The sequence below is a fragment of the Semicossyphus pulcher genome, unplaced genomic scaffold (assembly GCF_022749685.1).
Source record: "Semicossyphus pulcher isolate SPU_LCO1_2020_fin unplaced genomic scaffold, fSemPul1.0.p SCAF_9, whole genome shotgun sequence".
In the NCBI taxonomy this organism is placed as follows: Eukaryota; Metazoa; Chordata; class Actinopteri; order Labriformes; family Labridae; genus Semicossyphus; species Semicossyphus pulcher.
In genome coordinates this window covers 23,097,653-23,123,774 of record NW_027211770.1, presented here as the reverse complement: position 1 = coordinate 23,123,774, position 26,122 = coordinate 23,097,653, and the positions used below count along the sequence as shown (strand labels likewise).

At 45.4% G+C, this 26,122-nt stretch overlaps 1 protein-coding gene across 2 annotated transcripts in view; it reads left to right on the top strand.

The window, feature by feature from the left end:
• LOC138584445 (forkhead box protein O6-like) overlaps positions 1 to 20,030 on the top strand; it is a 29,790-nt gene extending 9,760 nt beyond the window's left edge. Inside the window, exons 2-3 of one of the 2 annotated variants that reach the window (XM_069656687.1) lie at positions 18,121 to 19,097; positions 19,131 to 20,030. In XM_069656687.1, coding sequence (XP_069512788.1) covers positions 18,121 to 19,097; positions 19,131 to 19,842 — 1,689 coding nt within the window. In that variant the 3' untranslated portion in view covers positions 19,843 to 20,030. Of the gene's footprint in view, positions 1 to 18,120 lie in introns of both variants that reach the window. The other variant, XM_069656686.1, reaches the window with a different exon arrangement.
• The last annotated feature ends 6,092 nt before the right edge of the window (positions 20,031 to 26,122 follow it).

The window sequence follows — 26,122 nt, the reverse complement described above, 5'->3', positions numbered from 1 at the left end:
CCCTCCCCAACTGGATTTGTATGTCAGTGGCATGAATCTGGGTCAGGACACTGGGTCCGGTGTTTAGTATGCTGACCGTGTGAGGTCTGAACTCTGAGTCTGCTCATAGCCCTGAATGAACCCAGCACGTCTGCCTCGCTCTGTCTTCTCTCCCCCCTTTTTTTTTTTCATCTCCGTCTCCCCCTTTTCTCTCTGCGCCCGCAGCCTTTTTTTCTATCCCCTCCTCTGTCTCGCTGCCTTTTTTCTTTCCGTACCCCGGGCCCTTTTTTTTTTTTCATACCCTTCTTTCTCGTGCTCTCTTTTTCACTGTCAGTCACTCACGGCCTTCTCTTCTCTCCTCACTTGTTCTATTTCACACTCTCAGTCCTCCCCACAAAGTAGCCCTTTTTATCACTCATTTCCCTCTTCCCTCGCTCATTTCTCCTGCTCCTTTCATGTGCTTTTGAAATCCCCCTTTTCATCTTTAGCTCTCTCTCTCTCTTGCCTGCTCTCTCCCTCACACACACACACACACACACTGGCTCATTCAGTCATTCTTTTATTATCCCAAAACTAAAGTGATAAATGGCTCTCTTTCTTCTCTGTAAATGTCACTCGGGGAATTGTCTCTGCTCATTGATTGACTTGAGGAGAAGGATGGCCACACATGCACATGCGCCGGTCGCTCTCACGTGCGCACCGGCTAAAAAGAGGGAAATGATTTATCATTAGAGGTAAAGCTTGGTGGGGACTGATGCCATCAGGGTTAACATCTGGCCCTCGCAGGTCCAGCTTTTCTCTCCGAGGCTGATGCATCATTTGAAGGAGTTGTGCGGTTGGTTTATAATGAAGCATCAATTCTGAACAGGACTTGGCATTCACAGGAGTGCTGGGAAGCTGGAGCTCAACGAGGGATCAATCACAGTTAAACAATCTGAGCTGGCAGGGCCGGGCCGGTCTTGCCATTCTTTTTCTTTCTAAAGTGACGTGACGCAGAATGCATAAGTGTTATTCCCCGTGTATCCTTTACTGTCAGATACGTGCCGGCCAAGGAAATAAGCATTAAAGCCAGAGCAGACTGTGTGTGTGCTTAAGTAAGTAGGGGTTAATAATGCTCAGTCATTTTCTTAATGTCTCATTCACCCTGCCTCGGGCGCCGGAGCTTGATAAAGGTCAAGACTACTGGTGGTTACATGTCGTCTTCCCTTATTTCATTCTCTTCACTGCACAGCAGGGAGGGAGGGAGGGAGGGAGGGAGGGAGGAACAAGTAGAGAGAGAAGTCCACGGCCAGCCGGCGACGATGCTGATCTGTGTCTTCATTCTCAGAACCAGAATAAAGAGATTTAATAGGGAGACGGAGGGGGCGGCCGGCGCAGTCAATGAAGAGAGGATGAAAATATTAAATTGATAGAAAGACAGAGATAGAAAGATAAGGAGAGGGAAGCAGTGAGGAAAATGGAGAGGGAGAAGAGAAGAGAGCTAGAATAGTAAGAGAGTAGATTATAGGGCTTCCAAGCAGGACTGGAAGCCAGACTTGGCTGCACTTCAGCTACACTCTGCACACTTCAGCTCAAGTGTGCGTCCATTAGTGCACTCCCATTGCACTCAGGAAGCTGTGCACTCTGAGATGCAACACACATGCACACACGCACACAGAGTCTCTTATACTCTTCATACATGCAAAGCCCCACAGACGTACCGTACAGTAAGCTTACAGTAGCTCCGTCCTCGCATACGTTCACCCCAAAAAGCTTCACTGACCCAGTCTTGCTCTGTCTCTCTGTCCCTCTCTCTCTCTCTCACACACACACACACACACACACACACACACACACACACGTAGATTCACAGTCTCTTCTCTAGCCACCAGATTGCTTCCCGTCAAAATAAATAATTAAATGCGCGCAATAACAGCTTCCGAAAAAAGATCCCTCAATTAGCGCAAAATGGGTAAATGGCGTGGGGCAGGGGCTGCGGGTGGGGGAGTGGTATTTCGGGAACACACACACATACACAACGCATATAAACACACAATCTATTACATAAGGAATGTCATGAGCCAAGAAGGTTTCTAACGCAGTTGTGCAACGGTAATTTGCCCCCCTCCTCCCCTTCAGCAATCAGCTTAGAGATGTCTTTTCTCAAATCCTCACAAGCGATCCATGCCCGAAGAGCGGCCTGGGAGAGATCTAGATGAGTGCCAAGGAGGTGCAAGAGGTTCAGCGGAGGGGATGCTGCCGGGGTCAACGCTGTGTGTGTGTCTGACTTTGTGAGTGTGTGTTTATAGAGCTGTCTTAGTTTATTTCCAGGCCTGTGTGTCTGGAATGGTGATTAGGGAAAGGTTGCAATTCATCCAAGGGAATTTGTGAGTGTGTGTGTGTGTATGAGAGAGGGGGAGAGATACAGGGCTTAACATTGAAGTTCCCTTTGAGAAGAGTTTGTTTATGTATGAGTTAGCATCAGGATAGTGGCGGCGGATATGTGGTAAAGGTGTGACACTACCTATCTATAGTGAGAAACTGTAGGATATATGGATGTTCAGTGACAGGGATTGAAGTGGTTTGATCATAGAGAGCAGCAATATTGTTGAAATTGCCAAATTCCAGCATGATTCAGGTCTACAAATATTATTCTTCATCTATTGATTATTTTAATTAATAGACTCATTTTTTTGCGCCAAAGTTAATAGAACACAGGAACAGAAGCTAAGGGGTCATTATTCTATAACTTATTTTGTCTGATTTCATCAGGGCCTGTGTCCACTAACGCCGCCACGCTACTCAATGTCACTTCTCCCTCACCGACCAATTGAAATCATGAAGGGGCAGGACTTCTGATATCAACTGTGTCAATAACAATGGCGGACATGAGGCTAATCCTTTCGTTTTTTCGAGGGTACAATTTCCAGGTAGAGCTGTAGAGCTGCTGCTAACTCCAGGACATGATTCTTTTCCATTGTTTTTACATTTTCTTTGTGTAATTTCCTTGAATGAAAGGAAATATTAAGCACACAGAGCAATTCTAGACAGATTTAACTCTCACAAGTGGAAGTCCCGTGATTCTACTTATACATATCCTAGCGACAGTAAGCGACGGTGAGAAGTCGGCACAAAAAAAGAAACGCTGTTAGTGGACACAGGCCTTTAAATCTTATTTTGGTTACCAAATTGTAGGCTGTAGTATAACAGCTGCAAATCTTCACAGTAGAAGCTGGAAATTTCAAGCATTGTTTCTAACAATCAGTTGCCTTTATATGGGCTGGGAGAGAAATTTGTAACCTTAAGTCTCTTTCCCACTGGCCAAAAAACCTACTAACACTCGCTAACACACAGCTTTTTTTTGCTTAGTGGGAAAGGCTACAATGTGCATCCAGACCCGGGTCAAATGACTCTGCAGTAGACCCGGGTAATTATCGACCCGCCTCCAATCGGCAATGAACGGAACACAAAACCCGTGTTGACACACTAATCTCCGCCCCCTTTCTAGCGTGATGCTATTCTCCGTCGGTAACTTCTGCGACTCCTTGTCATCTCAGCTACAAATTCAACCCGTCTCCGTCCGAGCAGCGCTCGAACATCGTTCCAAATTTTTTGGCGCCGAGTTTGATAAACAGACTGAATGAGTAATAGATACAATAAAGACATAACCACTGTAACATCTTCACTGTTTACTAACCCTGTCTCCGGCGTGTTTGTGACTTCAGACGGTGACGCAGCAGAAAAGAGACGGACAGGAGAATACTTCACTGGCAATGGGAACAGAGACAATTGGCATCAATTAGTGGGTCTTCCCGGGTCAACACGCTAATTCTGATGGGAAAGGGGTAATACAGTATATTTGGGACAGCATCTAATTAACTCCTCATATAACCTGTACACACTGTACCTTGTTTGAATGCCTTAAGCCTTACAGTTCTGTAATTGTAAACCAATTATCACCATAAACAAGACTAAAACTGACCCATTGTTCCTTTGACATGTCCTGTGATAGACGTGATAGTTAACTCCAAAAAGCTCCCTTTCAGTGTTTGACTAAAGTGATGATTTTATTTTGAGCATTTTAAAGCTACTCGAAACAGTGGAGGGTGCTTAACAGGTGAAATGATTAATTTAATTTTTAAAGTGTCAGTGACTCATTTTCTGTGGATAAAATAATCTTCTAATCACTTAAATGACTAATTGTTTTGGCATCAGATTTTGCGGCCACTTTTTTAAAAAAAACAAAAGGCTTCAGTGGCCTTGTTCGCCTTGTAGCTGCCACACTGCTGCGCCTGATTGGTCACATGTTCCTGCGCACATGCTCACACGTCAGTTTCATTTCTGACTCCTCGCCGTCCAAAAACCATCAATTGTGTGGCAGAGCTGGCATCTGGCCAGGCTGAGCTGTTGTCATCAGCAGGGCTATAATGCTAAACTACACTCGCAGCAGGTGCCAAAAACTCCGCTCACAAACGTTTCACTGGGACAAATGTATTACAGAATAGGCCTAATCTGTGTGTGATAAATGCTGCTACAGAGCAGCAAACAGATGGATGCCTGAACCTGGAAAACCTACTCTGAGTAAGCAAACTGGGGGAGATTTAGCACTTGTGCTAACACAGCTAGCTTAGTGGAAGCTGTTCTGTTTGTTAAATGTCAGGCATGTTGATTCTGGTATTCAGCATAGGGCATCGCAGCACAGGTCACAGACCTGCAGGGATGGAAGGAGATCAGAGGGATCACTCTGAATAAAGAGAGTGAAGGGAGTGATGGTGGAGTGGTGCACCAATCACCGTGGATGTGAGGCATACTGACAAAGTGACACATGAACGGATGCATTGGTAGGTAGAAGTACAAATGAATAAGCTGATGGAGGAGTGAAGAGCTCGCACGATCAACAGCAGGGATAAAGTAAGGAGGGAGAGACGTGAAAAGAGCTTCTGTCCCACACGTGTAGAACACTTGTTTCACCTTGCTGCAGTTAAGAGTAGGTCAACTATGCTTAGTGTGAGGAGGAGAAGAAGAGCGGCTGTGCGTAGCAGAGTGGGTGAAAATGGAAGCAATGGGCTGAAATGGAAAGATGCAAGCAAAGAAGGGGAAGTAGGATGGATAAATGTGGATCTGGGGAAATGAAAAGCCGCAACGCACCGTGCTTAAGTGAGGGCACGGCTCGAGAGGGACAGGGAGGGTCAATCAGAGATGCACAGTCTAAAGGGGGTAAGATGGATGGATGGAGGGAGTGTGACAGAGGGGAGAAAATGACAGAGGAGAGGGGGCCGCGATGGGGTCTTGGTGCCGGGGCGATTGCGTGACTGAGAGGAAAGTGCACTGCTGTGTGTGTAATGCTCTCAAGACGGATATTAAGACGCTCTGCCCCGACTCACACAGTCAGTGCCCCTCTCTCCCCTTTACTCCTTTACTCCTCCTCCATTCTGCTCCCTCTCTCGCTGCCTCCGTGTCCACTAATGATCCCCGCGTCCTGCCACACTGCCAGGCTGAGTGATGCCCACTGACAGCAGCATTCAGGCGGAAACGCTGCAGCCCCCCTTCCAGGAGTGCTGTGACACACACACGCACACGCACACACCTACACACACACTCATGATATACAGAGGTGTAGCACTTTCTCACATACATGTATCAGCTCATGCAAAGCTGCTGACAGATGTGTATTTGTGTGTGTGTGTATGTGACCATCACCCTCTCTGCACACACACACACACAGAACCCATCAGTGGCGCTCACAGTCACGCACATACTGTAAATATGCCTCCATCCAGCTGCATCTGTCTTCAGGAATTTTTATGTGATGTGATGGATGGACGTGGGCCATGGAGGTAATCATAAGGTACAGCCAGCTCGATAATGATGATACCAGTCTCTCTCTTTGCCTGTGAGCTTGATGACAAATTGATTTGTGAAGGCGGACATGCGAAAATGAGAATACAAACAAACCAAATATAGTAGATTTTACAGTAAAGATTTACTCACAGGAGACACAATATATGGTTCACATAGAAATATTAGGATACATAGATTTTTCTTACTGCATGTGTAATGCACTTTATTTAGCAATTTAGATGACATAATTAAGCAAGAGGGTGTTAAATGCAATGAAGCAGTTCGTTGTGAGCAAAGTGAGATTGTGGCTCTCTCTTGACCTCAGCCGTTTAAAGTAAAGTGAGCATTGAAACTGAGAGGAAATTAACCTTTGAGAAGGACCTGCTGTTTTTTCACTGGTTTCCCTTTTTCATTCTGAGAGTGTGTTGTTGGTCAAAGCGGGACAAGTAGACTATAGTGCTGCTGGTTTGCATGGGAGCATCCTATTTTGGTGCCATTTGTAGGTAAGAAGAAGTTTGTATTAAAACATTAAAGCTCCTGTGTGGAGTTTTTGAGCTGGTTATGAAACTGACTGACATTTTTTTCTGATGACTCTTTATGACCTACAGAAGCAAACCAGCCCATCAGCGACAGGATTGATTATTTCTTATTCTTGAAGCCTGAAACTGCTGGCGGGGGGGTAGGTGTCAGACGAAGCGATTAACTGCACGCTGCCTTTGTTTACATTTTCCAGGGCAGAAATTTAAAGTGAGTGATACATATGACTGTTAAAGAAAGCAGGATGAGTTATTTTGTTAAAAACCACCACTTAAACATGTACAGGACAAAATCAGCAAAGAGATAAGAGGTACGGCTTTGTCCACAGGGAGCGCCAAAATCAACACAAACAGAAAGTTCCTCACAGCAGCTTTAAACAATAAAGGATGAAATTTCTCCAGAATGTGATAACTTTAATTTTGGACACTTCTTAAAAACATAATTTGCAACACTTAAAACTGATTATTGTTGTCAGCATGTATGTCTCATTGTATAGAAAATTGGTTATTTGGACTGGAATATAGTGTCTTTGTACAAACTAACGGGTGAGCAGTCATCGCCAACATTGCAGCTTTTGTTTAAGGTTTCATGAGTCATAAGTTAAGTGATTCTACTGAATCAACATTACAGACATAATTACATGGCTGGATTACAAAACTCAACAAGACAACACAACCAAAATCTAGATTGGATTATTTTTTCTAATATATGAGCAACAAATACATCAGAAAATCTGTAAAGTGTCTATCAAACTGACAGGGCCAAAACTTACACCTGCATGGTTTTACATGGTTTAATTTGCTCTGAAAATCCAGCATTTTAAAGCATAATGTATATTGTGGTATATTACATGATGCACATTAGTGTCACATTACACTGAGCTACAGTCACATCCTGTCTTTGTCTCAACTCTCTCGCCTACACATGCAGCTCATCTGCAGCAGAGATGTGTGCTAAATTTGATCCTATAGGTTTAATGCAGGTAGGAGTTAATTCAAAGTGAGGCAGGGGTTATATATGTGTAAAATCTTGGTGTGCCTCACATCTGTGTTAATTATTTTCATACTTAAAATAAAAAAATGTCCCATCACACGCCCTCTATCCGATCACTTTCCACTCCCATATTTTCCCGCCATAATCCAACCGATCCTGACTGCCGAGGAGAGGTTAGGAATTAGGTCACAGCATCTCACTCCTCTAATTAGATGCTGCGAGTGTATGCATGTCTGTGTATGTGTGTCTGTATGTGCGTCTGTACGCTGGCTGCTCTTAATCCTTAGGTGGCCTCTATGGTAATGGAAAGTCTTGGCAAGGACGCGGTTAACCCGCATTCCCGTTTTCCCTCCGCATATTATAAAAATTGTTCCTGACGTCAGCGCTCGAGACGATGCTGAGGAGAATTGTCAGCGATGAAGATTCCGAAGCCATCTCAGGAGGTGGAAGAAGAGGTCAGATTCAGCCATAAAAGATGCATGTGAAGCATTAACATTCCCGAAGAACAAGCTCCAGTTGAGAGGGCGCTTTGGCCTACACGCCCCGGGTTGCAGGAAGGTTAGGATTGAGATAGAATTCAACCCTTTAGTGAGATGTAACTTTAACTCCTCTGTGGAAGTAAATGGCTTTTTAGGGGAAAGAGCTCTTCACCTTGAGCCCTGTGGATTTGTTCCATTGTCTTCCTGAGCTGTATCCATGCGGGGGGCGAGGAAAGACATACCTGCCTCTGCAGTTTTAATGTCTACTTTTTGTTTATCTCCGGATGTGAGCGTCTGTTAAGATTACAGAGAAATCGACGTCTTCATAAGAAGCCTGCGTGAAGTTTTAGACCCTGAAATCTCATGTTCATCAGCTCAGCGGGGTGTGTGCAAAGGGCAAGGGGGTAAACAATCGGCCTGCACCAGGATGAGAGAGGATGAGTGTGGGAGCGTAGGGATTTTTTTTATATGTGTGTGTATGTGCAGGCATGCAAGCTCGAGCCTGAGTGAGGGAGAGGGAGTAAAAGAAAGAGAGAGTAGCGCCGGGCTAGTCTTAATTAAGTTTTCAGGGGGCTCTTAAAAGGTCATGGCACGCCTCTGCACCCCCTCACCACCACCACCACGCCCCGCCGAAATTTCACTTTCCCCCCCTCCTTCCCTCCCCTCCGCTCGTCTCCCTCCCTCGCCTCCCCAGTTTGCGATCTATCCAGTCATCAGCCCCCCATCTGTGCACATTAGCCATTCATGAACACACTCATTAGGGTGGGAGTTTGAAGCGATTGTGTTCACTAGTCTGCGGCTGGAGCGTGGCGATTAATATTTCAGCGTCTCCCGTCGAGGAGCTGAGAGCAAGTTTGGCCCTCTTAGGCTGGAAAGAGAGAGAGAGAGTGCTTCAACGCTCCCTTTCTCCCCCCAACCCCAACAAACCTTCCTCCACCTCCTCCTCCCCCTCGGCCCCTCTCAGACAACAACTTACAGTACGTTGCCCCCCTATTTCCATTTATTGCGTACACACTAGTGCTTCAGATACACACTTTTGCCCCCACACACATAAGACCCTAACTCAAACTGACTTAATTGGGCTCTTTTTGTTTCAGGAAATGTAGAGAGGAGGAGGAGGAGGTGGGGGGAGGAAGGAGAGAGGGAGGGAGGAGGGGTAAATCCTGTCTTCTCTTGTCCCCCGTCTCCTCATTCCTCTCTGTTGGTCAGAAGTGTCTTTCCCTCGCAATTCTTCATTTTCTCTCTTTATGAGTTCGCGCTGAGTTGGTCGGGCTCGGGTCTGGCCAGGAGAGGTTGAGGTGGGTGGGATCCTTAACTCTTTGTACCACACAGTGTTTCATTCAAAGCCAATCGATACTCTCCCTCGTTCATACTGTACACAGCTACTTAGATTCGAGGCAGCCAGGAGCATCGCGGGTTATCAGGCTGTCAATATTTGAAGCAGGGATCCTGAATACAAAAAATCACTTTGACCCTATAGTTCAGTTCATCGTCTTGATTTCACAAGCAGCCTTCTTCTGAGGGCATGTCCACAGTGACATGGGTTGGAACCTACACGAAGGCAGAACTTTTGAGCAGAAAAAAGTTATTTTCTTAAAAGCAGTTACATATCGTCATTAACCCTCATCCACATTAGCCATGGCATTTGCATTTGTAAATCCTGATGTCACTCTCTTCCCTATTTTTTGAACTCTGATACTGTTAAGTGGCTTTAGCACGTCCAATAAAAGCAATCCAAGCATTCTGTTATTTTCAGCAATTAAAGTAAGGCTGCAGATGAGTACAGAATTATCTCCATATGCCACTGTGGAGCTACAGATTGGACCCCGTCTGATTTTTCAAAATAATTTTTGGGAAGTTTGCGAGGACATTCTTGAACGATTGCATCCTTATTTATAAGGCCAGACGGTTTACAGTGGATACAGTTAAAAGCTCATTTTCTCTGCGTCTGACTTTATCCAAATCAAACTATATGATACCTGTTAGGAGGCTGAATTCAGTCAAAAGATAAATTGTACAGGGGCTGCACGGTTGCCTCGCAGCTAGACGGTTCCTAGTTCGAACCCCGGTTCGGATGAAGTGGGCCTTTCTGTGTGGAGTTTGCATGTTCTCCCGTTCATGTGTGGGCTCGCTCCCGGTACTCCGGCTTCCTCCCAAAGTCCAAAGACAAGCTCGTCAGAGTGACTCTAGGTGACCCTAAAATTGCCCGTAGGTGTGAGAGTGAGCATGAAAGGCTGTCTCTATGTGTCAGCCCTGCGACCGACTGCCAGTCAGTCCAGGGTTTTCCCACGCCTCTCGCCCAATGACAGCAGGGATAGGCTCCAGCACCCCGGCGACCCTGAACAGGATATAGATAATGGATGGATGAATTGTACAATTGTGCCTGTATCGACAATTTAATGACAAAAAGTAGTTATAATTATCAATCACAGAGACAAGAAGGTGCTTTGGCTGCATTTGCAAGAACTTTAAAAGTTGCCATAATGAAGTGTTTTTGACAGCTCCGCTAACAGGCAGCTTTATAGCCATAGTTTCTTCTGACAGTCCATCAACAGAAACTGGAAAATATGTCACTGAGAACATTTGTAGTGTGTGACATATCAACATGATAATCACAAGGTATCATAGCAGACTTTACCTAACTATCTGTGCACTGATGTTTCAATGTGCTCGCCAAACTTTTATAAAAAACAATATGAAACAAAGACAGAAAGTTTGTGTGCGTTATCACAGACATAGCATGAAAATGTATTAATAAGTGGGAAAACAAGTTGCAGTATGTTCCTTATAACCTCACAGGCTATATGAAGGAAAAGCACAAGTACAATATGTTTGGCTTTACTGTGCTGTTTTATAGTTTGAAGGACAGAGGCTGCATCTGAAGGTCAAGGCTGGTTAGGTAGAGGCACAGTTAGACGGAGACTCGCCTCCATACAGCCTTAAACTACCCAATCTTCTGTCATTCACATCCCTGCAACTCTCTCACTCTCCTTTGTTCCCCCATCCTCTTTTTGTTCCTCACCCACCTCTGCCCTCTCAACCCCTCCCGCTGCATACACACTCATCAGCCCCCCCCCTAAAAAAACCTCCCTGCTTTTTATTCTCAGCGTGCCATTCTCCATCGTCTTCCCCATATGCTGTAGGTGTGCAAATACGTGTATGGTTTGCGCGTGAGTGAGTGGAAGTGTGCGGTCTGAAGTGTAACATGTGGGGAGGAATTCACGGGGAGCAGCGGTTTGTGTGGCGCACACTGACGGCTAATGAAGTTCCTCTGCACCTCATAGCCCTATTAAACCGCTGCCCCCTACCTCCACCCACTTCACCCCCCACCTCTCGCCTTGTTTCCCCCCGAGGGAGAGCGAGCCGGCTGCTATGGCAACAACAATGAACCCTCCCTCTCCCACAGGTCTCCTTAGCAACTGGTAGCTTGGCATTGCGGTAATGAGTGTGCCCGGTGTGCCAGGCTTTGTGTCATGTTGGCATGTGTGTGCAATGTAGGTGTGCGAGAGAGCGTGTGCGCTAAGGTGTGTGTTTGAGCACGTTAGCGTGGTGGGTTGTTACAGTTCGCCAATTTAGGTGAGAGTTAAAATGTGTGATGACAAAGAGATTTGGAGCCACTACTTGGTGCTCGTCCAAAAAAAATTGAAAGGCTTATTTTATTAAATTGTAACCAAAACTGGCTCTTGACTGACTTCGCTTGTTGTCTCGCTCTCTCTCTGGCTGTGTGATTGTGTATTCTGCAGATGTGTGCCTGTTGTTCTGTGTATTATTTCTTTCCTCTCTGTGATTGCGGTCATTCCTCTTCGTACTGTAAAATTGAAGCAATTAAAAGGACGATCGGATGAATTTTGCATGCCGTGTGCATGGCTGCCTGTGAGTTTCCTGCTCTGCTGAAATTAAATTAAACGCTGAGAATGATGTTTATTAAAGTGTGATCAGAGGTGTGCACTGACCTTTAGAATGTGGGAAATGAGATTCTCATTGTTATGAATGAGATTATGTAGAGGCCGAGTGTGAAAAAAGCCCGGGCCCTGCATTGATTCCATTGTTGGCCGACAGTTTCTTTGTATACAGCAGAGGGAGGTTTCAATATAATCAAATCCACACTGTGCCTGTTGGCTATTAAATGGACTGATACACAAATATAGACACACAGGCGCTCACATAAACGCAGATTGACTTGTGCACACACGCATATCTTGCCGATCTTGTAAAAAGAGCTGTAAAAGCCTCTCCAGAAACGTGTTGGTCTTTAACAAAAGCATGGCAAGCCCAGTGGAAAATGTTAGTTTGCTCCCTCGACGAGGTGTGAAGTGCGAGCAGGCGGCCGGCCCCACAGGTGGCCCAGCCCAAACACCTGTTGTGTGAATTCTCAGTGGGAGGGTGCGAGCACTGCCTACCTTGCAGGTCCCAGTAGAAAAAAACCACACCCATGCTGTACTGTTGCACGTGCTCATTTGTGTGCCCCCGTCCACTCTGAGTCTCCCCCCGTTTTGTGCGTGGGCGTCAGACATGGTGCCCAGATTGTGTCCCCTTTGTGCCCACCGGAAACACTCGGCTGTCCCTGGCATCAGGCGAGCGGATTTTCCGATCCCCTGTCCGGGTCTCAGATGCTCTACTAATCTGTCAGCGTCTATTTTTACCCACCAAAGCCGCGGCAAGCCCTTCCCTATCCCACACCCTGCCGCCCTGATGCCAATCCTTCCCTTGGCGCGAGGGTGGGCACGGCTGATGACTTGCCAGCCATTGGATGCAATTAGTGCACAGTCAGGCAGGAATCCCCTACCAACTCCATTACACCCCTCTCCACAGCCACTTCCTGATCTAAGGCTACCAGACACACTGCCACACACTTGCTTTCCATTTTAAGCCTTTTTATAAATGGCACTCCTGCAGTGTTGTGGAATAATAGGGTCGGATACGGAGCACCTTTCACAGTGCTTGAATCACTCTACTGTGCAAACTCGGTCTATTCGAGTACAATGGCAGCCAAGGGAATGCACATCTGAATTGCACCTGTTCAGATTTGGTGTTGAGATTAAGTGAGAGTTATGCCTGTAATAGGACAGTTATTGGTGAAAAGCCCTTTGAATTACCCCGGCTCACTTCGGCCCTTTCTGTAATGATCCTATAAGAAATGAAACCCTGAAGTTTTGGCCCCTTTTTCCTCTAAAGAATATTTATTCAACAAGAAATTACAAATGCTGCCAATCCTCAGAGACCCCACAGTGATACACGGAGATAGATGCATTTCCTAATCCCAGGTTTATTTCCTCCCCAACAAGGGCTGCAATGTGCCTCGCATGCCAATGCAGTCGTGACCACTGCTGTGGAGGCGATGATGGCATGTGGCAGAGAAGTAACTGTTTCTCACCTCCTAATAAAAGAGACTCCTTTTTAATCTTTTCAATTTGATTGCATTCCAAAAACAGGCCTGTCTGCCCATCTGTCTCTCTTAAAGAAGCCTCCTAAAGGGATTTTAATCATCTGACTCTCGGCTTCTCAGGCAAATAGCTACATCTCTCTCTCTTTCTCTCTCCCTCACACACAATCTCTCTCGTCTCCTCTCCCCCTTACACACATACACACACAAACAATTTCCAATTTCTTCCTTGTACTCACTGTCATAGTCTCACTTGTCTTCCCTCACTCTCTGATACACCATATCGTCTTAGCTCTATTGTGCCATATCTGTGCAGCCATTAGGCCCTTCAGTCCCTCTTCAAGGCCCCCTCAGACACATAAATTCCCCCTACCCTGTCCCTATTAATCCACATGGCTCTAAATTCTTTATTTCCCTTCAAAGGGACAACGCGAGCCGTGACATCAATCATGGAAAGCGAATATTTAGCCGGCGCTAATTTCCACCAATAGCCTGGAGACAGGCTTAGCTGACAAAACTCATTCCTGTGCTGAACAAAACTGCCTGTGTTGAAACCTCCCCTCCCCCTGATCCCTCCTGCCTTCTGCACAGGCAAAAACAGCATCACAATAAACACAGCTAGTGCTTCTGTTACTCCCCCTTGATTTAGGCTTATCAAATGAATGTGCACCATAGAGGGATACCCTTTGACAATACATAATGGCTCCATTCTGCATGAAATGGTTTGGTAATACCAGTCGAGTGTGGCAAACGGCTTTACCCGGTGCCACTACAAGAACAGCTGCTGTGTTCTTAGCTGGGCAAGCGCACCACGCTGCTTCACCCTTGAGGTTGTTTGAATCGGGTGAGTGGTTTCTTTTTGCTGGTTCCCAGACTCCACTCACAGTCCTTAGTTCCTCACTCAGTTCTGTTTGAATGAGTGCACATTTTGCCACAAGATGGGTCCTATAAACCGTTTGACCTGTTTCCTTGCCCCTCTGTGTGTGCGCAAGTGTGTGGGTGTGTGAGCGGGAAAAACCTTGAGTGGGTTCAGATGGGGGGACTAATGGAGGGGGGTGGGGTGAGTGTGGGGCATTTTGAGGGCACCCCTTTGTGTGGCTTGGAGGGGCCCCTTGCGGTACCTCTACATTCCCACCCCATACCCCCAGGCCCCTCCACCTCCTGCTGAACCCCGTAGCACAGCTGCCCCCATGCCAGCCTGAAAGGTTATCCCAGATGAACCATTGGACCCAACACAACAACCCCTACCCCCGTTTTACATTTGGTCCCAATGCTAATGCCTGGCTGACATCCTGGCAGTGGCAACAGAGGCTTGCGTTAGGCACTAAGCCAATTTGTGCAAGTGGGCACAGTCACTTAACTTACAAGCCTTTGGCGGTTAGACATTGTTGTGCGATCAGTGGGGATATGGTATATTGAGCACCCATATTGGCCTCATAATGGAGGTAGATTGTGTAGTTAGTCAGACCTTGATGTGTGCTAAGCCTCAACACTGATAGCCATTAAACTTCATTGATTCCCTACGCTAAATAGGCCTCTCCAGTCCCTGAATCAAACTGAGTTCACCTGCAAGAAGGGAGGGGGGAACAGTAGAGCAATTGATCGGTGGTGTAAGATTTCCAAGAGCCAAATGAATGGTTCTTTAAAAGGTTATTATGTTTCTACTCTTCTTCTACTCGTCTGTTTTGTTGAAATACCTTATTTCCTGTGAAAAATATATAAATAAACCTTATGACTCAGTCCACCTGTGTGTTGGGGGAAAAGTGTCAGCATGTCAGATTTGTTCGAAAAGAGCCTAAGCTGTTAATCTGAGGACAAAGAGGACTATACTGCGGCGTATCCATTGTCTTCACCTAAATCAGCTATCAGGATTTTTAGGCCTTAATGAGAGTTGAACCTAAGCTGATTGTTTCCTTGCAACCAAGAGAACCTTGCTCATCTTAATTGGCTTTTGATTGGTCCATAAACTAGTACCCTTATCCTCTTTTCCTTTATGGCTAAATTAACCCCTGTTAGTCTGATTTACTTAGACTGAGGACAAATGTGGAAGTCCCTGATAACAAAACAAAGTAGTCACACCGGTACTTATGACTCTTTCTTTTCTTTTCAGAATTATTGGACCAGGCAGTGCATCTCTCTGCATAAGCCCAGCCACTGCTTCATTCATTATTTAGAGCCCTCTCCACTAGGCCCATTGTATTAAAGGGGTATGATTTGAATAGGAAGCAGCTCCTGGACCCAGGCGTGTGATGTGTGTGTTCCTCTCTGTCATTGTATGTTTCTGTGGGCTTCATCCGTCTGCCTCGGCAAGCCAGGGGGCTGAAAGAGAATTTCCATTTTATGAATATTTAATACATAATAAAGTTTTCAATTTTATTCTATTCAACCCGTAGGAGTAAAAATGTGGCAAAACCAACCCTCAAGGACAGAACAAAGAGTAAAGGTAGTTGAGTCGATGGAGGCATCAAAATCACAGTTAACATCAGTTTCCTGCCTCAGAAATCATTCATTAAAATTCACACAAATAAGATAATGAATCGGCTGACACTACATCCTATGAGAGTTTTAAGGTTACCCTATTTCCCACATTGCAAACTTCCTTTATGCTGCATTACTATTGGATCATAGCATATCCGGACTTCCCACTGTGTCCGCGGTGACCTGGCATGGCTCTGTGTGAGACACCCAGCTGGGAGTGCCCCTGAATCAACTTGGGATTAGCCCAGGATTGTCTGGGATTACTCAGGGATGGAGAGGGATTAGCAGTGACTGCTTGTTTCGGGGGCGTGAGGGCCATAGGCTGGCCAAATTGCCCCTGACTCAACTCAAGGGAACAGGAGGCGAAACGGAACCACACCCACAGTGGAACCACCTGCAACCTGAGCTATTCTTAGATTCTTAAACACACAAACAGGATGTCAGAGAAAAAAAAACATGTGGTAGAACTCCATGACAGGGCAAGCAGCTAGTCATGATGATAATGACGGCACGGCTGGCCACCATCCGAAATCTCTCAAATCTCTCTAGCAGGTGGATTCATCAGATAAAGAGGGTTTGGGATGATGACAAATCCCTCCAAGTTCAATGGGGCTGCTCTTCCCTCATACAGGGATAAATCGTAATTTGAATCAGACAGGTCACACAGAGTTGCAGCAGGAAGTGGTTGAGCTCTCTGAGAGATGCCCCATTTTCAACTGGCCGGTGCAGAATGGCATGAAAGCTTACATATGTTTTAATTCAGGCATGCACAGGACTTGATGGGGATGATTTGGAGTAGCATGATAGGTGGATGATCCAGCAAGGGTGAGACAGGGAGTTGGCGCGCGGCACGTAGAGAAGCCGTCAGAAGCAGGGAGCGGGCATCCCCTGCGGACCTGCACTGCCGAGATGAAAGGCTGTTTAGTGTTGGAGCAGCAGCATCAAACAACCGCCTCCTCTTGCATCCTTTCCCCCATCCCCCACTCTCCCTCAATCTCTCTTGACTCTCACCACAATATGATATAGTTCTGCTGTTGCACGTTTACCCGGTTGCCATGGTTACCCAATGCCGGAGGTGTCACAGCGAGATAACCCAAGGAGGCATTCACAGATCACCTGAATTTAGTTCGCCTCCCATTTGTGTTTCGCTGCTGCAATTTGATTCATTTGTTTCCCCGCCGTGCAATTCAGTGAGAATACAAATAATCCGCAACATAATGGAGACAGGGATGTGTGAGTACCCCTCAATCTGAAGCAATCTATTCTACTAGTATATTCCTTAACCACAGGAGGTGTGTTTTATTTGATATTTTTCTGCTTGAGCGTAAAAAATGCCTCACGCACAATGAAGAGAACAATTGCAATGACAGACTCTGTTGCACATCAGGAGCATTCAGCGTTCAGCAACCCTTGAGATGTAAATGATAATAAAAAACTATATCCTATGAATTACTGAATCAGTGACTGTACATGCCAGTGTAGAAGATAATGGGAAAGTAATTGGTGACACGGTATAATTGAAGGCATAGAGATTGAAAGCAGAAGTGGAAAATGACTTGTATGCAAAGTAGTGTGTGAAATAGGAAAAAAGTAATAAAAGAAGAGACCAAGACAAGTCAAAGAATATTGTAGTACCTGGTGACAAAAGAGAAAGAGGGATTGTGATAAAGACAGAACATGGAAGGGAAAGGGAAATAGGCAGTGAAGGTGGATGTTGGAGGGTGGGATACATCCATTAGCCTTCCCTGCTCCCGGCTCAATCTTTCGATACACCCCCCCATTCAAGTTATGAGAGCGAAAGAGACAGGGCTGGCACAAAGCCAGACTGGCACAGACTTCAAACATACAGTACGCACAACCACAGTAGCTTACATCAGCCTGGCTGAAAGGAGAAGTAGAGGAGGACAGATGGATTGATGGAAATGAAAGTGGGAGGATTGACGTACATAAGGAGAGGGTCTCAAGACTGAGTTTAAGGTCGATTCAGGTTAGTTGAGGCAGAAAGGGTCTCCCTCTGTGCCAGCGATAGGTGTCCTACGAACATGTGTGTGTTTTTAAATGTGCTCTCAGTTTTTTGGACTTTGGTTGACATTGATTGCATAGAGAGTTGTGTATCTATTTCTGTGAGTTCCCTGTCTATTAATAGACGTGGAAGCAACCCGATAGTTTGGCACATATTGTCTATGACTCAGCATGTATAGAAAATGTGATTTTTAAGACGATGTGACAGCTGTGGTTGTGATCAGGTTTGTCTGCATGATTGATTTTATGTTTTATTTCAAAAATTCATATTTTTCTTGGCAACGTTTTATATGAATCTTATGCAAATTTAACCCATTTAAAGTGTTCACCTCTGAAAAATGTTTTGTGTATAAATGATAGGTAATGCGATGTATATCCCAGAGTAATTTGATCTTGAACTCATCGTTTGTCTCTCTCCTCTCTCTACAGAACTCCATCCGACACAACCTATCCCTCCACACACGGTTTATCAGGGTGCAGAATGAAGGAACAGGGAAGAGTTCTTGGTGGATGCTGAACCCAGATGGAGGCAAGATGGGCAAGGCCCCACGCCGGCGAGCTGTCTCCATGGACAACAGCACTAAATACTTAAAAAGCAAAGGCCGCATCAGAGGCAAGAGGGTTGGCCGACCTGGGATAGGAGCAGCATCTGCTGTGGTGGGGCTCCAGGGCTCCCCTGAACATGGCAGCCCACCACGAAAATGCCTCCAAGGATCTGGAGGTGTATCTGGGACAGATGGAGAGTTTGATGCTTGGACAGACCTCCATTCCAGAGCTAGTTCGTCAGCCTCCACCCTTAGTGGGCGCCTGTCACCCATCCTTGCTGAGGGAGAGCCAGAAGAACCAGAGGAGGGTGGTCTGTCCTGTTCCACTTCCCCCCACCTGTACCCCTCACCAACCAGTGCCCGCTCTCCATCCATGGGGACAGGAAATCGCTGTCCTCCCTTAGAGCAGCTGCCGCAGCTGGCTAGCCTGACAGGTGCCATCAGTCTGGATGAACAACTGATGGAGGATAGTTATCATCACCATCACCCAACACAGCAGCAGCACCAGCAGCATCCGGCTGTTGGCAGACACAAGCACCAAACCCCTGTCTACCACTACAGCTCTGGAGTGAAAGGGCAGAGTCCCTATGGTGCAGGTGTCTATGGAGCAACTGGCATGGGGATGCTGTGCCACCACTCACCCATGCAGACCATTCAGGAGAACAAGCCAGCCAGTTTCTCTGGAACCATGCGGGCTTACTCCAGCACTAATGCCCTGCAGAGTCTACTAACAGGGGGTCCAGCAGGGCGCCAATACTGTTCCAAGGACATGATGCTGGGACAGGAGAGGGACAGCCTTCCTATGATGGGTCAGGCAACTAATGGAGTTGGCTCCAACCATCACAGCCACCACCCTGGCCAGCACAATGGCCACAGCCACAATGGAACTCTCAGTCACAACTCAGCTCACAGCCATAACAGAACTCACAGTCATACAAGTAGTCACAACAATGTAACTAACCACAACCACAACTCACCTCACAGCCTCACCCACAACAGTCACAACCTCAGCCAGAGCCATAACAACACACAACCCCGGGCTGCGGCCCTGACCCCACGGGGCAACAGCAATCAGCTGCAGAACTACAACCACAAAGCTCCCTACCTGTACAGCCCCCCATCACATGCCCATCTCCCTGCCTCCACCACCCTTCCCCCAAACCCAGCAGGTATGCTTGGCATGCCCCAAGACTCCTGCCATGTTGCCACTGCCCCACACCCACATCCCCGTCACAATCATTACCCCGACCCACAACACCAAGGCATGACCAATGGACCATACCACCTTGGCCAGGGGATAGGGAATGGTAGTGTTGGTGGCAATTACCATGGCTATCACCAACCTCACCCCCATGAGAGACTACCAGCTGACCTGGACATTGACATGTTCCACGGTAGCTTGGACTGCGATGTGGAGTCTATCCTCCTCCATGACATAATGGACTCTGGAGAGGAGATGGACTTCAACTTTGACTGCTCCCTAGCCCAGGGAGTGGGCATCGGCATGGGTATGGGCATGGGTGTGACCATGGGCATGGGGATGGGAATGAGCGGTCTGGCTGGGCCACAGCAAGCCCATAGCAACCAGAGCTGGGTGCCTGGTTGAAGACTAGAGCAACACATCCTTTCCTCTGAAAAAACTACCATACCCATAACGCACTGTGCTCAACTGTGACATTCCTGACTTGACACAGAGACTATAGGACCAACACTACCGTCTCTCTTTGTTGTCTTGACAATTCTTCTGTCGCCTTGTTCTCTTTTGATTTCCCCCCCCCCCCCGGAGAGATCTAGTTCATGTCACATTGGGTTTTTATTCATATCAGCTATACTGTGATGACAATCTCTCAGCTGTGCTTGCCCAACATCGCTTCTCATCTACCATGAGAACTGAACTCTCAATGCACTTTATTGCAAGTGGGTCACATCTCTCAGTGCAAGGCGTTCACAGAGCAGCCCAGGCAGAGCTTGGCGTGTTCTGTGAGGTGGCTGCAGTATTTGACAGCAGCAAATTAGGAAATCACAAGCTACGTTGATAAAGTGTCATATCTCCCCATTGGATTAATATCTTCTTTTTTCGAGCGCTGACATTGTCAGTGGTGGGGACAATCACTTTTTGCAAAACCCCTTAGTTTCTGCCTTGGTTTTTACCAATTAAGTGATAGATTAAAACCTTAAACATCGCAGGCTCTTCGTCGCAGGAACATATATAGATTTATACACTATATTTAAACAAAACTCGGATCTGAAACCACTTTACCATTTTAATGATGATGAGATCCAAATGCTTATCAGATCCAATTAATTATCCTACTTTAGCGGCTTTGTTATTTACAGCTTTATGTATTTAGTTCTTGGTGCTTTGACCTATCTGGTGCGAAACATTTTGTCAATGCCCCTTTGCCATTGGATGGAGAATATTTTCAGTGCATCAATAATTGGATTCTATCATTACTTGCAAGCATGCAATTTGGGGAATTAAAATGTCGTATCACCTTGTCTCACCTGGGCCTCTCATGCCAGTTTGTCTCTCTCTCTCTCTCTCTTTCTCTCTCTCTCTGCCTGCCAGTGGAGACAAAGTGACCATTCCTCACACCAAGCCATTAATGTGGACTTGATTGAAATTCAGCATCTTGCTTTTAATCTCCAAAGTGATGCGGCAGCGATGCGTCATTATTGAGACTCTTACGCATTGTCCTCCCATCTCTCACCCCGGCCGCCCGGGCCGCTTCCCACCCCACCGACTTAATGTGCCAAGAAAGCGAGACAAAACTGTGATTAACGCCAAGTCACTCTGCCTGCTGTCCTGCTCTGAGAGGGGCCAATGTCACTGTCCACTTGCCTGCTCACAGAGGGTACAAATGGGATACTATGGAGAACAAAAGTCCATTGTCGCAAGGGGATCAATCGCCAGCGTCAGTTTCCATGCTCTTTGGGTGTGTGTGTCTGAAAACAGGTAGTGTATTTGTAATGTAAATCATCTCCATTATCTATATTTTGTGTCCCCCTGCTCCCATGTTTTCAATGCTTTTACCCTGAGCATCAAATACTCAAACAGGTGCAAAAGGAGAGGTTTAAGGAGAAAACAATCAATCAATCTGAGTGGCATGAGTCTATGTCAAACACGATTGTAATGCCCCACAGCCATCAACATCCACTTTTTGTGTGTTTATTCTGTTGTCTTGTAGTTGTTGGTGTATTGTTAAAATTGTAAGGACCAACAAGGACAGCGCTGAAACATCCATAGTGTAAGGATGGATTTCAATGGTGAAATGATGTTGGTAGTGCAGTATGACCTTCCTAAGCTCCAATACCGTGCACCCCTCCCACATGTGCTCTGCTCAATTGTCTCCGTGTTTGTGAGTGGGGGAGTCTGAAGCTTGTTTCTCACTGGCCTTGGAAGAGAAAAAAAGAGGACACCCCTTTTCTCTAGTTCCCTCAAGGGTACACTCTGTGCTTGGTCTAAACCAAGTGCGACACACAAAGGATAAAGAGGGGGGTAAGGGTAGGGTTGGGGGTTATTATTACAGCCAAAGGTCAAGCACGTTACAGACTATCAGACCCATTATACAGGTAAATACCTTTATTTCAGGGCTTTTAGCCACGCTGGTTCCAGTTAATCTCCTTGTGGAAAATGCGTGGAATTTTCTAAGCAAATGGGCCTCACAAAGCAGTTATGTTATAACCTATGCTAAAGACATTTAGCAAAGCCCTGCCATTGGAAAGAGAGCTATATATGATGTCTAATTTTCCTATATTTATTTATGAAAGAGATTGGTCTTTGTCACTCCTAAATGTGGTAGTTGTTTGAGTCAACTCCTATCCCCTTCCTCTTTTTTTCTCTGTTTTTAAAGATGTCACTCTCCCTTTGCCCCTTTACTGACTTTTATTTTGTACAAAATCTATATATTAAGAATATTGTATAATAGTTTTTAAAAATCTCAAAATAATAATTACAGTTTTGTTGTCTATTTCTTTTTTAAGAGAATGTATCTCATCATCTGGTGACTGTTAAATAAATGAAATTGAAAGAAAGACTGTCTCTGGCATCGCGTTTGTGTGAACATGACCGTGATGATAGATTAGACCTTTTTCCAAACAATTCAAATGTTACTCCTTTCACACATGCAGACAACCCCTCTTGGCAGCTTAACCAACACACCGAGTCGCGGCGTGGGAGGCAAAAAGAGTGGGTTGTATGAATGAAAAATGGGAAACAAATGTACCTAGCATATGTTGGGAAGCATCTCTTAAGATAGAGGGTGCATGAGAGGGAAAGAATTGTTCTGTGTGAGAGAGGTAGAGAGAAAGAGCTCCTGACAGACAGACAAAACAAGGACAGACAGTCAGACATAGTTGGCAGGATGGGAGTAATAGGTGTGTATATATATGCATGTTTGCGTGTGTGTGTTGTTGTTGTTATAAGGCTTGTTATGGCCTGTGAAGCGGTATAGGTTGGCCACAGCTGTCCCGGTCCCATTGGAGGCGTTTTCACAAGAGGAGTGTGCTGCAATACAGCGCCATACTGCCAGGCCCCAGGGGAGCCTCCGCCTCTACACTGGGGCTCGCAGACAAACACCACACATGCACATTCACACAAATACATTTGAAAAAATAACCGCAAATTCACACGTTTACACAAAGACGTACACGGCGCAAGCTTGAGACCGTACGCAGATTCAAACAGACATTTCTCACTTAGATGTACACGGTTAATTGAGTCTATTCGGAAAAGTCTCTCTCCAGAGAAAGAAGTGAGGTAGAGGTGTGGATGGGGGAGGCCAGGAAGCATGTATTTAAAGTATGTCTGACACAAAAACACACAATTGAAAAGTGTTGGTAGAGTTGTTTGGTATCAGACTCCGATACTGCCTGAAATCCGTGTTCTTCCACCAGTATTATTTTTCCATCCCTGGGATATAAAATAAATTGGAGGGCTTCTCAGTATCAGCCAAGGCAGATTTAGGAAGGAAAAGATGACACAGAAAATCTGGTTTTGTACACATTATTAGGGGCCTGATGAACTCAAACATGGTCCAGCAAGTTAAAAATATGTTTCATAATTTCATAATGAGACTAAACCGAGCGTGAGTTAATGTAACTGAGACTGAGGGCCTGGCAAATGTCCAAAGTCTCCCTCTTCCCTGCCTATATCCTGAGAGAGATAGAGGTTGAGGTAGACAGGAAGGCAGACCAGTCCAGGTGCGGTGCCGCAGGGAGGGTCTGCTCCTCTGTTCCTCATTATCAGAGAGAGAGAGAAGAGCCGTGTTAGAGTGTCATTATTCATCCACTCAGGCATCTGGGAGCAGGTCCCTGCTTACTTGGCCTGGTGATATTGTTGTAGAGACCGCCCTTGGAGCTAAAGGCTGGCTGGGGACACTGCTAACTGCTAACAGACAGACCCACCCAGGCAAGGCTCCAGGGTTCTGATGTCCTTGAGTGCTTATGAGGATTCAGCAGTTCTCACTTTCCGGCCAAGCTGCAATGTGAAAAACTGCTACATCTCCGAAATTCAATTGTTCAATGAAATGATTAATTCAACAACATGGAAGAGTGGAGTTTGATGTAATGCCTCCTGAATGAGTGTCAAGACTTTTTCTCTGCTGCTGTAGCCACTGTTAGAATAGATGTAACAATCACTATCTGGCCTGTAACACAAGCAAGGCACCATAAAACAGATTTAAGTCTTTAAAGCAATTCTGAAAGTAAGGTGTAACTAGTCTAAAGGCGCAGAGTACAAGTTCAAGTAATCTAAACAAGGAAACGTTGATGAGTTGTATTTTAAAATACGAAGGCTTCAAGTTGCAGCAGCATCCCGCTCTGCCCCAGACGTGAAGAACAAGGACAATTGAAGGCCACAGAGATTCAAAAGAAAATGGAGCATTGTACTTGTATCTGCTGCTAAACTAAGGCCATGAGCAGTCTTTGTGCTTTGTATCCCTGAAATAATTTTAAAAGATATTATTTCAACTGTAAGTACTGTGAAAGCACTTAAGAGACAGGCACAGTTCAGAGGAACAAGGGTTTGAGTTTTGTTTCTTAAAGAGGGGTTGATCCATCGAAGGCTCGACTACAATTAAACCTTGAGACTGTTCTCTTGATATAATTGACAGTATTTCAGCGAATGCCAAAAAGACACAAAAGATATTATGAAATGTAGATTATGACTAGGGATGCATGATATTATTGGCACATCGGTATCTGCAGATAATGCATTGAAAATGACAAATCGGCATCGGGAAGATATGTCATTTTTGTTGATATATTCCGCCGGTAAGACAACGCTTTAATTATGCTTAAATGCTCGATGATTCCCTAAAAAAGCTTGAAGTAATGCTACGACATTAACTCGGCACAATATACAAATAAAGACTAAAAAGTCACAGAAACTCGAGCCAGTGAATAGAAGTTACTTTCACAACTCTTAACTAGCTAACTGTTAGCTCACATTCTCGTCATTTTACCGAATTTAACATCTAACACCTCAAAAATGTACAAAATGAGTGTACAAAATACACTCACGGCCAAAGCTGACGCTAACAGACAGTAACATAAACATCAGTGCAAAACCAACTTACATGTTCGTGGATGCACACACGATAAAAAGAGTCCGTCAACCATCACTGATGTCTCCGTAGTAGGTGCAGTGAACAAGTCTGTGCATGTCTCCCTAACTGCCGTGTTTTGGGGGGATGCTGCATTCAGGTGCGCTCAGAAACTACAATAAGAGTAGGCATGATATCAATTCCACTACAGGGGAGACTTGACATTCTCTGCAATAAGGTGGAAAAAACATGTGCCTAATATATCGGTGTTGAAATCAGCAATCGGCAAAAAGGGTTGGAAAATATCGGCATATTGGATCTGGGCAAAAAATCCAATATCGTGCATCCCTAAATATGACATGTGGAGATTTTGGTTTATCATTATGGCATTGCTCAGCTGCAGTATCTTTTCTGTGTTTGGCTTTCAAAGCAGTGACAGCATCAAGAAGACAGTCGAGGAAGAGGTGTTAAAACAGTGGACAACCTCCTTGGGGTCCAACTGAGGCACAGGGGTAGTGTTAGAAGAGGTTGTCAAGAAGACCTCTGAGAGTTTTCTGTTGAAAGCAGAGTTAAAAGCTGAGGGACCAGTACACAGGCACCGACACAAAGACCGGCACCAGAGTAAGACAACAACATGTTAAAAGCTTACCTCGTTGACAGATAAACACTTCTTTGCATGTAACAAATAAACACCAGTGGGATCTCTTCCACTAGAAGTGTTCAAAGTAAAGCCATTGTAAAGGTAAAAAAGTCGTATTACGTTGGAATAAAATGTTTCAGGAACTCAGACAAATCGTGAAAGAATGCTCAATTTAGTTTCAAGGTTTTATAAACTTCGCCACAGAGGTTTTTGCATCACTTCACATGGCTTAAATTTCCCTCACACTGGTGTAAACAACCCTTAGCAGCATCAGCAAACATTAATAACTTGGATTCAGTTGTTGTCTAGTGTTGGAACCTGTATTAAAAGAGCTGTCAGTCTACTTGGGAGTGATAAAAGGGGGGTGGTGAGTGAAATGGAAAAGCTCTTGAACTTGAATCTTTGAATTAAGCTATCTAGCTTTCTCATAATCAATATTTTGGGATATTAGTGCATCGACCAAGCAATAAACGATTCCTTGACAGCTGCAGCTGAAAAATAGATTGGATATCTTCGATTAATCAAGGCCTGTTATCATGAAATAAGTCTAATAATCTGGTGCACACAGTGCTTAATGAGAGTACTTACTTTTTAATTAGAAATGTGATCTAATCCTTCTAAAACAGGATCTTGAGACTTCCCTAAATGTGTGCAGTTAGGTCTGTATGCATGCTTTGTAGTTACCTGGCTTGCAAAAGAAG